Below are 14218 nucleotides of genomic sequence, written 5' to 3' on the forward strand. Positions count from 1 at the left end.
ATACAGCTAGGATGTGATAGAGCTGGTATTCAAATCCAGGCAATGTGGCTTCACAGATTATGCCAGTAATGACCAAAGTATGATAGCTGGTAGAGTTGTGGAAGACTACATCAGAATCTTACCCTGAATGCTTTTTTTTAGAAGAAAAATGGCTTAATTCTCATAGATGAGTGAATGAGAGTTACTATCTAAGAAAATGTCTATCCAGCAATTTTCTAAAAACTATGAATCTAGGAATTTGCCTGTGAATTTCCTGTTCTTATATATCTGAGACCTTTATTCATTTATCAATATCCAGCTTTATAAGTGGAATGCATAGAACCATGCTCTAGCCAGGTCTAAGGGACATGACTTGAGTGGAAATTCTTCCAATGAACTTGGTGACCCAAACTCCATTGGAGAAATGAAACCAAATTTCCCCCAATTTATTTAGAAATGCTAAATATTATCAATTGAGATGGGCAAATTTTCCAAAGTAGTGTCTTATTGATGACCCTGACTTCAATGTTTTTTGGGTAAATGAAGCACCCTCATTGCTATTCATTATTTTAAGGCTTTCCTATAGTCTTACTTTGGTATTTAGACATTATTAAAATTATGCAGATTATGAGAAAGGGTTATATTTTTATGTCGTTTCTGTAAACACTCAAAATTCTTCTCTCTTACCTCCCTGCACAAGAAAACCAACTTAATGAGCCACAAAACATTTTTTAATGAATGGGAAAAATATTTTTAGTATTTTTATGCCAAAAATGCCTCATTAAAAACAAATGCTTCGGCAAGCAGATTTGAGCTTAATAAGAACTTCTGCCGAGCAGGGCCTTTATAACAAATCACTAGCATGTGTAACTGCTCCATCAGAAGAACGAGAAACCCATAAGAGGCTCTCACCTCCCTTTCTCATCCTTGGGCTACATCACAGCAATGTAATGAGTGTGACATAAGTGTGCATTTAAGGAGCACTGAGGACATAGAGCCTGCTGCCTAGCTGCAAATAGGAAAAAAATGACTATATATGTCCAATATCACTCAAAGTCCTAATGGATATGTTATATCATGAAAATTCATTTAGGTGAAATATATTTTCATCTAGATGTTTGCTTATCTTGGTACATGAATATTCTGCACTATTTTGTGTATTGTACAAGCCATAAGGGTGCAGGGTTGAGAGTCCTACATACAAATTTAATTTCAAATAAAAGCCTCAATTAGTACTGACACTGTGGTAACTTCTTTAGACTTTGGGCCTCAAAGAATAAGAAAGCAGAGTGCAGACGTGAAGGCAGGCAGTATGGGCTGATTTGGTCACAGAAACCATTGTTCCTCACTTTAGTGATACCCATCTCAGAGGCATAAAGTACTCACTTGTCCCCATTGAGGCCCCAGAAAGCACATCTGGGGTGACATGTTTGCAAGTTACTCATAGTGTTTGCAGGTATTTTGAGCCAGGATCAGCTTTATCATCTGTGACCTATGCTTGGGGTTACAGCCATATTCACCCCCCCTGGATAAGGGTGAAATCACCAACAGTGATGACCTTACCAAGGTAGAAAATTACCCTGGAGAATGATCCTCCTTTGTAGAATGAGAAAGCATGAAATGATGACACAATTTCTCTTCATGGTGATTTTCCACATCACTTAAGTTCTTCTCCAGCTTTTCCCACTGAGTCAGCCATGTTATCACTTGACTAATAGTAACAGTAGTTGTGGTTGACATTTATGAAGGTCTTACTCTGTGTTAGTCACTGTGCTAAGCTCTGTCACACGCATTATCTCATTTCATCCTCAAGCCCTGCAAACTCAATACTATTAATTCCTCCATATTACAGATGAGGGAACTGTGGGCAAGGAAGGTAAATTACTTGCCCTAAATTCTTTAGCTTGTAAGCAGAACTGGGATTCAAAGTAAATTTGTTTTCTGGTTTTAAGTTTCTTAACTAGTATTCACTGCATTGTGCAACCAGTTAATGACAAAATATATCTATCCCTAATCTATTTCGCCATAGAGGCATTCCTTTCAGAAATGAAAGGGGGAAAATGTATTTGTTCCCAAGTGCCATGGTTTGCTCTCCCAGTCAGCTCAGCTCCTTCACTGGGAGGAAACTGACTCCCAAGACACTCATGTTTCCCGGCCAGCAAGCACAGGGCTGTGGTGGCCATCAAGCTTACCGTTAGGAAGTGGCGGTCCTTCACCTCGCGCCTCCTCTGGCTGTGAGCTGGAGGGTAGGCTGGCAGTGGTGGAGCAGCGATGGAAAGAGGGACAGCAGCTCTCTGCTCTCGGCGATCACTTCGGCTCCGGTGTTCTAACAGGGCAGAAAAGCAGTAATACTGAAATACACTTAGCATTTTCAATTTCTCTTTTCCCCTAGGGAGTATTAGCAGAAGGCTATTAAAAAGAGTCATCTTTTATGACGCTTATATTATTTATATGCCAAATCAGATTTTCAGAATGGTTCCTACCTAAACTTTCACTTATGATCAGCGTCAAGTTAGATACATCCATTTCAGTGGGTCCATCTCATAATCTTTGTAGAAAATAGCTTACTTCTGAGTGCAGTGTGCCTCATTTCAAAACAACATGAGTATAAAAAATGTTGAGGACAATGGTGAAAGATCTGCTGCCGTTAATGCTGGCGTGAAAGTAGAAACAAACATATCAAAGTTGCCCAGGCTGGGCCCTGGAGCCAGCTCCCACTAGCTCAGGGGAACTCACTGCTCTGGATTCAGGAATTTGTGTGAGTCATTTTTTCAACGGTTGGTACCTGGAAATAGACCATGGTGGGAGTATTTATATCACAGAAATTGGTAAGTGCTACACAACAGGGCTTTTATTTATCTTATCATATTTTTTACCAGAAAACTGGGTGACCAGCACATAATTGTAGCCATCTAAGCCCTGTCACCCACACATGAAACTTAGAGTGCTTTGAAATCCTGGACTCCCAGAGAAAGTAAGGCAATCCCAATGGCAATGTTTGTCTGATTTTGGAACAAAGCTATCATTTGTTTTTTTATTTTATTTTTTATTCTAACTTGTTATATACGACAGCAGAATGTATTACAATTCATATTCAAAGCTATCTTTTGAAAAAGCTAAGTATCTATGTGTGGGATTAAGGGATCCTGACTGTATTCACTGAGATAAGGCCCTGTGTTTGATCCTCAGCAACACACACACACACACACACACACACACACAGAACACAGTTTAGTAGTTGTCCAGTATCTTATGTGCACCATCTCAACAACCCCACCAAATGGGCACTAATGCTCTCCCTCTTTTACAGATACCCAAACAGATTCAGGGAAGGTAAGTCATTGTGGAGCTATGAGTGGTACAGCCTTAGCTCAGTGTTTTGCTCTTGACTACCACTTAACCTGCAGGTACTGTAAGGTCCCACTGCACCTCACTCATTGGAGCAAGACTATTTAATTATAATTACATTTTTACCACATTCCAATTCTTTGAATAATGATATCATAAAATAGAGTATTTGGTAACATATAAGATACTACCAAGTTTTCTTTCTTTTCTTTAGCTAGGAAACAGAGCTAAGATGAGCCTATCAGGTAATATCAGCTGCCCTATCATACCCATTTCTATACTTGTGTTGATAAAAATACCATCTCTCCATCTTTTAGTCTCTTTCACTAGAAATTGGCCCCTGGAAGAGAGAGATAATGTTTCATTGAGCTTTTGAACACAGGGTCTACAGTGCTTGTTACAAAATAGATTTTCAGTGTGTGTTTGTTGAGTGGCTAAATTAACAAATTAATGCTTTTGTTAAACCCCAGTTTAAAAAAAATTGCAGTGCATTCCATATTCTGTATTTATTCTATAATTATAATGGGCTTTGTTGGTGGTACTCTCATTGCTAGGTGCTTCTCTGAGTCCCATTGCTTGTTTTTTTTTTTTTTAAGAGAAAGATTGACATTTATTTTTTAGTTTTCAAGGGAGACAACATATTCGTATGTGGTGCTGAGGATCGAACCTGGGCCGCACGCATGCCAGGCAAGCGCGCTACCACTTGAGCCACATCCCCAGCCCCAGCCACATCCCCAGCCCCCCACTGCTTGTTTTGATCCACTTCCCTAATGCCGGTCAGATTCTTCTGATTCTCCTTTGCTTTATTCAGTGTGCTTAGTGGAACTAAGCACTCTCCAGCTTTCTGATTTTACATCCATGTCTGATGTGGCTGTCTGTGGGCCTCATCACCTGAACTGCTGACTTCGTATCTGTGCTAGGAAAATGTGATCATATTCCTCATCTCCAGTTGCTTGGGATTCTTTCCAAAAATGTTGGCTCCCATTTGCAATCAGAGGAAAGTCCTCAAAACCACGTAGGTGGTCTTTGTTAAATTGCCTCCAGAGTCAATGTTTATCAGGAAGACATTTTGAGATAAATGTCTTCCTTGTTAAAGCGCCCACCTCCAATGCCACCCTCATTTTTCTCTGCAAGCCAAAAAAGCTTTTCTAAATGGGCAGCACAAGGAATACCTTTTACATTTTAAAACTCATCAAGAAGAGTAAAATACAGGTATTATTGGTTAGGAAGAGGCAGAAGGAGGAGAGAAGTTAGGAGAGAGATATCAGCTCAATTTCCCATTCAATTGCTCCTCTCCCATACTGTCTTAAATATATCTTTTTCTTTGCCCTAGGCTGGATGTAGGCAGGCTAGATTAATGGCTCTTTAGTAACATTTTTTTTTGCCAGTGGTGTGGTAGGGAGAATACTGGTCTACTCGAATTTGAAACTGCAGTATCTATACAATAGAAGCTTGGTTCTTATTCCCTTAAACCAATGAAACTGATCCCAGCCAGAAACTTTAAAGGAAAGGAAACATAAAATATAATTATCTCCTTATAGTTACTTATTAATCTCTCTTCCTATTTTATGAACATAAAACATGGCATCACTTGAAGCTCTTACTGGCTCTGAGCATTAAAGAATGCTGAGAAAAGGAGGAAAATAATTGGAATAATTTGAAATCAATAGAGATGCTGCTTCCTTTGGGGAGACTTCCTTGAAGCTCCTTGGCATGATTAGGCAGGTACCTTTCGTCTCAGCTCCCATATCACAGGTAAGTATTAAACTTACCTGGTTACATGTCTGTCTCCCTCAGTAGACCAGGAATTCCTTGTGGGCAGAGACAACACTTTATTGCTTTTTGAATCCTGAGCTCCAGCACAATGCCTGGCCTTCGACAGTTTGTTGAGGGGTTTGCTATTACTCAGGGCTCGAAGGCAGCCAATTTCTAGGTTTTTAATCTTGGTCCCCCAGCTCCCTCATTATAGCCTCATTTCCAAAAGGAACACAGAGTTGCAGCCACGGCAGCCTCCCTAGTCTGTGCTTCATCATCCACTCCCTCCCGAAGGAAGCCAGCCTATTCCAGCTGTCCAAATAGAGAACCTACAGGAAAGCTCACTGCGGCATTTGCTGAGCCAGGCCATGTGTGAGAGGTCAGTATTATTCATGACCACCAGATGGCAGAAGTGGATTATGCTGATAGAAACACTGCTAAGCTACTGTGTTTCTTGGACAAGGTTAAAAAAAAAGTCACTTTCTAATTTTAATTCTACACTGCATGTTTTTAATTCTATGATGTCTATAATTCCTGTTTATGGCTCTCTGCAGTGCTATTAAAACTACTACACCCAAGATTTGCTATTGAGCCAACCACAAAACAAGCCAGTCTGTGGAGGGCAAGACGCAGCTCCATAGTCTTCCCTCCAAACCCCAGGAGACCCCATATCCCTCTCTCACTACCCCCAGGAGGAAGTTCAGAGAAAATTGATATTGGCACTTGCTATTCTTCAGTTCTGCCATTAAGTCCAAACCTGACAAAGCAGTGAAATGTGATAGCTTAAGAGCAGCTCAGTGTTATCTGGTTGAATCCATAAAAATCTAATCAGGGAGGACTGATTAATAATAATAAAGGGATAAAAAGAATTATGTCTAAAGGGCTAATGTTACTCAAGCTCTCCAGTGATCAGATCTGAGAAAGTATTTAGTGAGAATGATCAGATTTCTCTGTAGTCATCTTGTGCCCTCAATGCTTAATCAGTTTTCTGCAGAATTTGATTCATTTCCATAAACATTCATTGAGGACTATAGGCTGGGTTCATGCCAAGTACTTTGAATAAAATTAATTGATAAGATATTATCCTTTCCCTTGAGTTGCTCATGGATTAATGGTGGAAGACAAGCCCATGGTGGTTAGGTATGACCAAAGGTTATAAGTGGCACGATGAAAGGATATGAAGGATATTACAGGAATGGCAGGAGTGGAAATGAACATTTCCAGGTGGCTTGCACTAAAAATTTGTTGAAGAATTTTTTAGCCAACTATTAGTTGAAGTGAATGGAAAGCATGCCAGAGATACTTCTAGAAGACACTGATCCTTTCTTTTCATTATAAGTGTCACAGTATCTGTCATTGACAAACAAAGGGATTGTTTGAAATAATTGCTTTAGGGATATTAGTAGGTTAGCTCTTTCATTAAAAGGAAAAATGACAATAGGGGACAAGGCAGAAGCCACACAAATGTGGAAGAAAATAACCTAACAATATTTATCATCATTTTATTTCTCTGTCTTGATAATGGTATTAACATATTTCATATGCATTATATACTTTCAAAAAATACTATTCCTTAAAAGAGTGTAGGGAATTTGGAACAAAGACAATAGATGTGTAGACACCATCTGTCTCCATAGCAAGACTCCAAAGACCAAAAAAGCTAGCATGCCAACTTCTTATGTCCCATTTAGGGGTTTCTGAAAGGATGACGCTCATTTTTAACTCCTTTATCTCAGTCAAAATTGTTTGAAGAAAATCAAAAGTAACTAACAAAAGAAAAAGCTATATTTCCACTTTGACTGCTATGTACCCATGTCTAGCAATGTCAGGACTGTGAGAGAAATGTAAATATATATTTCCATGAAACACAGTGTACGGCAAGGAGGAAAAGAGCTCTCACTGGGGGTCCAGAGGCTCAGGTCTGAGTCCTGACACTACCTAACCTGCTCTGCATGACCCTGAGCAAGTTTTCCCATCTCTCTAGCCCTCCATGTGCCCCGCCCCCCCCCCCCCCCCCTTGTAGAATGAAAGTGTTGGTTCAGCTCACTGGTTCTCAACAGAAACAGAAGAGCCCTTGAAAGGCTTGTTCTGATTGTTAGAATGAATGGGCAGGAGTCTCAAACATGACAGCCATACTGTGATGTATACGATGGTCAATGAAAAAGGATCCCAGGTCCCACACAATATTTAAATGTCCCATCTGAATGTCTTATAGGGAAAAAAACCTAGAACTTATTTTTGAGTTGAACCTAACTCCCTTATAAATTATAATCCAAAGTATTTTTTTCTCTCATATCTAATATATGCTGAATGTACTGGTTTTTATGGTTGTGTCCTCTTGTCCCACAGGAGTCCTCCAATTCTCTATGCTTATTGTTTGGAATGGTTTCTGATTGTCTTTATTTAATCAAAACTTATTTTTAAAATATCTATTTTTTTAGTTATAGGTAGACACAATATCTTTATTTTATTTTATGTGGTACTGAGAATCAAACCCAGTGCCTCACATATGATAGGTGAGCACTCTACCTCTGAGCCACAACCCCAGCCCCAAAACTTATTTTTGATAGGTGCAAACATCTAACTGATTTAACTTTCTTTTAATGTAGTTGTGACTGGGCATTTGCATATTGAATTATATGTTATTATAAATTCTTTTCTTTTTAATATCTCTATTATCATATTTAGATACTAATCCTAATCTTATTTATTTATTTAAATTATTTTATTTTTCATATTCTTATTGGTGCATTATAGTTGTATATAATGGTAGATTTGTTGTTACATATTCATACATGCACACAATATAACAATATAATTTGGCCAATATCATTCCGTAGTATTTCCCCTAATAATATTAATTTGAATATGGGTGTAGGTAGGTTATATTACCCATAGATTTTAATTAGGATAGAAAAGGGAACATTTTGAGGTACTCGCTATAACAAAGGGAGATGTTGGGACCTATGGGACCAAGAACCTCCAGATGGGGCAACCTCTGAGCTCTCCCAGAAAAGCCCCAAGCCTGGATCACTTACCTCTGCGCAGGGCTTGCAGGCTCTGCCGGGCGTGGCGGTGCAGCTCCTCCACACATGGGGGCCGGGTGGCCGGGAGGAAGATGTTTCGCTGCTGGTGCCAAGGTGCGCGGTAGTACACGCTCAGCTTACTCTCAATGTCCAGGTTGGAGACGGCTGCAAAACAAAGGGGTGAACAGGTATTAAACATCAGTGGCTTTAAGTTGTTTGTTTCATGGACTCTGGGGTCAGAGGTGGACAGGGAATGGAATCTGGGTGCAGTGGAAGTCCATGGACATGAAGAACTAACTCAAAGCTGGAGAAAAGTTTGAAAAAGATAGGGACAACCTTTGCCCTTGAGCCAAGGGATACGAGACCCCAGGACACCAACTGCCTGCCTATGACCAGTTAACTTCCTCTCCATCCCTTGACTCCTTGCCCTCTTACAGTCATTTGTCAACCTTGACAAGCCCATAGCCAATCCACTTGGGGGAGCAGGTGAGGGTGGGAATCCTGCCATCCAAGAATGTTCAGGAAAGCATCAGATATGAATGTGAAGTTTGCTTTAGCTCCAGCCTTCTGACCATAGGGCAGAAGTTGTAGTTCTGTATGCTGCTCCTACTGTTCACCTGAACCTTGGCCCATTCCCTGCCCTGTTCTCTGTCCCTTGTGATTCCCTGGCCCCAAGGATTCCTTATCTTTCCCTCCACCTCCCATTTTCATTGCTTGCTAGCTTTTGAAGTATCGTCCACTTTTCCTTTCACCCAGGGTAAGCACAGCTTTGAGGAGACCAGTTGGGGAGGGCAATGGGTATTGAGAGAAGGAAACTGCAGACAATATGGTACTTGAGGCTCATCTAAGTGATCAAGGAAGGAAGTTCTTCTCATGCCACCCCGGGGAAAAACAGTATTTAACTCCCTACTGCCTTTATATATACATGGTACCTAGGATGGAACCCCCCAACAGCTGAAGATGAAACCTTATGGAAGTAGGTATTAGGAACCAGGAGGATTCTGATTAGGAGGTGGCTTCCCAGAGGAACTCAGGAGCACTGGGCAGTCTTGCAGCCTCAGGAATAGCGAGAACAGCCCCAGTTGGCTTCACTCTCCAACCCGCTGTCCAGGCCTAGGCTGTTGGCCTGGGCTTACCCCACTACCCCCAGTCTCATCCCCTCTTTCTGCTTCTTTTCCTCTTTATCCAGTGTATGATTTGGAAGAGCTCTTCCCCACTGTTTACCCCTGTGCCCCAAACAGCCTTTTGATTCCTCTCTGTACCTTTTCTTTTTGAAGTCTGGCCTACCATTTCACTTTGAGAAACCTTACATGGAACAAGACACTCTACAGAAAATGAAAAAAGGAAAATGGAAAAGAAGGGAGAAGATATTCATAGAAGTGGAATAGAAGAAAGAAAATGGGGAAATGCAGCCTTTTGATGATTAATTGCCTCCTTCCCCACCAAGTACCAAAGTTAGTCCTGAAGACAGAAGCTCACTTATCCACCCTTGGAGGAATGCTCGGTCCAGTTCATTGACTGAGATTGACTAAAAAAATCAGCAGCAGGGGCTGGGGTTGTGGCTCAGTGGTAGAGCACTTGCCTAACATGTGTGAGGTGCTGGGTTTGATCCTCAGCACCATATAAAAATAAATAACTAAAATAAGGTATGTGTCCACCTACAACTAAAAAAATATTTAAAAAAAGATCAGCAGCAGTCAATTCTGGTCCAATGCTGGTGGTGGTGGGGATGAGTCATTACCAAACTAAACAGAAGTGACTATGAATTCATGTGCTGGTGACAGCTTGGAGAAGGAACAAACATAAAGTTTGCCTTTGAAAAAAAGGGGCAAGAAATTCAGTGAGCAGTCCCCAAAGTAGAAGGGCTTCTGAGGACCCCCTACCCCCAGGCCAGTCTTTTTAGGCAGGGCTGATTCTAGGTGACTGCAGGTAAACCAGAAGACTCTTAAAGCCCATCAGTATCTCAGTGCCACTGGACAGAAGCTCAGGGTATTAGGTTTGACAACTACTCAGAAACCGGGTCAAATGTTCATGGCTCCTCAAATCTTTGTGTGGGAAGAGCTGAACTCCTGTTATTTGTATCAGTGTTGGTCTAAAGAAAAGACTTACTAGAAGTGTTTGTCAAAAATGCAGAATTCTGACTCCCTGAGCCAGAATTGCCAAGAGTCCTGATAATCTGTATGTTTGAAAAATGCCCTGAGGTTATTTTTATTATCAGGCAAGTTTGAGAAACACAAAACATCTTTTGAAGATGCCTTGGGATCATCTGGGAGTGAAAGGAATTGGGTACCGTGGGAGAAGGGAAGAGATTGCCAACAATGGAAATATCCATCCACTCATGAACATCTCCCAACCAGCTATTAGTGCTAGGTTCCTTGATGCTGGGATACAGCACAGAACAAACACAGAGGAATCCCTGCCCCTTTGGGCATATTTCCTCTGGCTTTGTATGAAAATGGTTTAGATATGATTCTGTCTGGAAGCAATAGGTTAGGAGAAATGCCTTCTGGCATACTCTTTCTTTTCCCTAGGGTTGGTCTAAGACCTCTAAACTCTAGAGGCTCTAAATACCAAAAAGATTATAGTTCTCGCTATTCTTTCTGCAGTAGATGATCCCAAATTTCAGAATAAATTAGCATATCATAAAATAAGGGCAAAGAAATTCAGCAACCTTTTTCCTCTTTGCTAAATATTAAATATGAAAAAAGTATTAATTTTAGTGTCCCTCCTTTGCTGTTGCCCTAAACACACTCCTACTGTGCCTACTGGGCAAGCCAGGGCTGAGTTTCTTGGCTGCTGAACTCCGCCTGCTGCTCAGAACTGTGGATTTGCAGATGCAAAGACTAGCAAGCACATGAGTTCCAGTATGGGTGGCCAAGTCACAGCCTTCAGGAAGAACCAATCCTCACAAGAACATCTTTCAGGGCTACGGGGTCCCCATCTCTCCCTGTCCCAAATCATTTTCTTTCTCCACCGAGAAGCTATAATGGATTTCTGCCATGCATTAGCAGGTGCACAGTTCACTCATTAGTTGCCACAGTGGTGACTCTCTCTTAGGGAAGGAAAACTCTTTCATGACTTTGCTCTCAGTTATGTCCTTTTGCCACAGGGCATTAACTAGTATTACATGTCCACTGGAGGTAGACAGACAGGCACTAATGGAATTCTTTCAGGGAAAACTATATCATTTTCTCTTTTTAAAAAATCAATTCCTGCTGGGCACGGTGGTGCACACCTGTAATCCCAGTGGCTCAGGAGGCTGAGGCAGGAGGATCGTGAGTTCAAAGCCAGCCTCAGCAACTTAATGAGCTGGCCCTAAGCAACTCAGTGAGATTCCGTCTCTGAATAAAATACAGAAAAAGCAAGGGCGGGGGATGTGGCTCAGTGGTTAACCACCCCTGGGTTCAATCCCAGGTACAAAAAAGAATCTATTCCTTTCCCTGAGTAACATTTCAATCCAAGTTGAATCCATTCATTCATAATTTTGCTCTACCACAGCCATGGCAGGGCTGTCCCACATCTTCAGATTCACTTTGTCTTTCATTTTTTAAAATATATATTTGTATAACTGTATTTATTTATCTATTCATTTTTATGTGGTGCTGAGGATCGAACCCAGTGCCTCACCCTTGCTAGGCAAGTGCTCTACCACTGAGTTACAGCTCCAGCCCCTTGTCTTCCATTTTAACCATATCATCATGGCTGAACTATGCAAAAGAGCAAGCTTAGTGCCCTTAATCTTTTTTTTTTTGAAGAATTATGTATTTTTTAAATATGTGGGCAAATAATACAGTCAAAGTCAATCATCCTAACAAATGCTAATGATGGATTTATATAAAATTCTAGACACAGATAATGTCATGATAATACCCTTAACCTTTGTTCTCATAAAAATGGAACAAAGAAACCAGGTGTGGTGGCACAAACCTGTAATCCCAGCGGCTCGGGAGGCTGAGGCAGGAGGATCACGAGTTCAAAGCCAGCCTCAGCAATGGCGAGGTGCTAAGCAACTCAGTGAGACCCTGTCTCTAAATAAATAAAATAGAAAATAGGGCTGGGTAGATGTGGCTCAGTGGTTAAGTGCCCCTGAGTTCAACCCCCATTACTCTTACCCCCCCAAAATAAAATGGAACAAACAGAAGCAAGGTTATTCCTATGTTTATTTGGGTTCCCTCTGTGGTAGGCAGAATTCTAGGATGAACCCTAAGAGTCCTGCCCTCTCGGGTATATAACCTACATAATCCCCTCCTCCTGAGTGTGGGAAGAACCTGTGACTTGTGTTACTATATGGCAAAAGGATTTTAAGGTCCCTAGACTTTGAGTTAATAAATCAAGAGGCAAAGTATCATCTTAGATGGATCTGACCTAATCAGGTAAGCCCTGGGCAAGAGACAAGAAGCAGCAGAAACACACCCCTATTGACCTTGATGACGAAAACCTCCATGTTGTGGAGAGGGCCTTATGGCTTAAAATGATGGACAGTCTCCAGATGCTAAGGGCCTGGGTCCTATAACCTCTAAGAACTTAATTGTGCCAACAACCACTGAACTAAGGGGAGGACCCCAGTCTTCAGATGAGAACACAGCCCCAGCTGGTATCTTGAGTTCAGCCCAGTGGAGCTCTGAGAAGAAGACATAGTTAGCTCACATCCACTCTCTGCGTGTGTGTGTGTGTGTGTGTGTGTGTGTGTGTGTGTGTGTGTGTGTTACTGGGGATTGAACTTAGAGGTGCTTTACCACTGAGCTATATCACCAGCCCTTTTTATTTTCATTTTGAGACAGGGTCTTGCTAACTTGCTGAGGATCTCAATGAGTTGCTGAGACTGTTCTTGAAATTCAGAGCTTCCCACCTCAGCCTCCCAAATTGCTGGGATTATAGATGTGTTCCACCACACCCAACACACCCCCAGACTCTCAACCCCTGGGTATTGCAAGATAATAAATGGATTATTATTATTTTTTTGGTACCCAGTGATGCTTAACCACTGAGCCATATCCTCAGCCCTTTATTTAGAGACAGGGTGTCACTGAGTTGCTTAGGGACTCATTAAGTTGCTAAGGATGGCTTTGAACTCACGATCCTCCTGCCTCAGCCTCCCAAGCTGCTGGGATGACAGGCGTGGGCCACCTCACTTGGCCTGGATTTGTCTTATACTGTTTTAAATAATTTGTTATGCGATAATAGAAATAATAATGGAGAACTTATGCACCCTCCTACTATTTTATCTACCTCCCTAGAGTCAGTCAGTCACTTTCTTTGTCATCTGTTCCCCTCTGTTACTGCTCCACAGGAAGGGGTAGATAATGGCAAGGGTGACAATGAGAGATAGGGCTATTCGTTTCATTTTTTTGCTCTCTACAATAGGAAAAGGGCTATTTGTGTGTATCATTTCTCCCATCTAAGACTGTAAGCTCTTAAGTGGAGCTCCAACCACGTGCCAAGCTCTAGGCCGGGTGCATTCTATCCATAATATCACGATCCCCTATACAACTTACATTACCCCATCTATAGACAAGGAAACAGAAGCTCAGAGAAAGTAAGCACATTTACAAAGTCATAACACCTGGTAAAGAGAAGATCTAGGATTAGAAACCTTCTCTGGCTTCTTAGCTGCATCTCTCTAAGTTCACCTAGGCTGAAGGTGATTGGGGTGAGGGAGGGGCAGTGAGCTATCTGCTGCATAAAAAGTATATAAGAAGGCCTGGGGTTGTGGCTCAGTGGTAGAGCGCTTGCCTTGCATAGGTGAGACACTGGGTTCAATCCTCAGCACCACATAAAAATAAGTAAACAAAATTAAGGTATTGTGTCCATCTACAACTAAAAAAAAATCTTAAAAAAAGTATATAGGAAAGGATACTGCCATTCTTGGTATCATCCACAGCATTAGGTGTAACCAAGAATGGAGTGAATCTTCCAGGCAGTGCCTAGAAGGAAGTTGGGACGATTTGTTACATTCTAGAAAGACAAACAGCCCTGCAAGCAGACACCACAAAACCAAACTGCTGAAAGAAAATGCCATCATAGGAAATTTCCTCTGGGCAGTGAAAAGTCTTTATAGACTGATCTCACTTCATTCCCCTGGCAAAACACTGGAGATAATGGAGTTGTCT

The 14218-nt window shown here is 41.4% G+C and overlaps 1 protein-coding gene across 3 annotated transcripts in view; it reads right to left on the reverse strand.

Moving 5' to 3' along the window:
* Window positions 1-14218, reverse strand: part of Nhs (NHS actin remodeling regulator) — a 332167-nt gene that overhangs the window by 36324 nt on the left and 281625 nt on the right. For all 3 annotated transcript variants that reach the window (XM_026396735.2, XM_026396734.2, XM_077793955.1), the window contains exons 2-3: window positions 8121-8273; window positions 2172-2305 (exon numbers count right to left, since the gene is read on the reverse strand). In XM_026396735.2, the coding sequence (XP_026252520.2) occupies window positions 2172-2305; window positions 8121-8273 (287 nt within the window). The remainder of the gene's footprint in view (window positions 1-2171; window positions 2306-8120; window positions 8274-14218) is intronic.

Source organism: Urocitellus parryii, chromosome X, assembly GCF_045843805.1.
Source record: "Urocitellus parryii isolate mUroPar1 chromosome X, mUroPar1.hap1, whole genome shotgun sequence".
In the NCBI taxonomy this organism is placed as follows: Eukaryota; Metazoa; Chordata; class Mammalia; order Rodentia; family Sciuridae; genus Urocitellus; species Urocitellus parryii.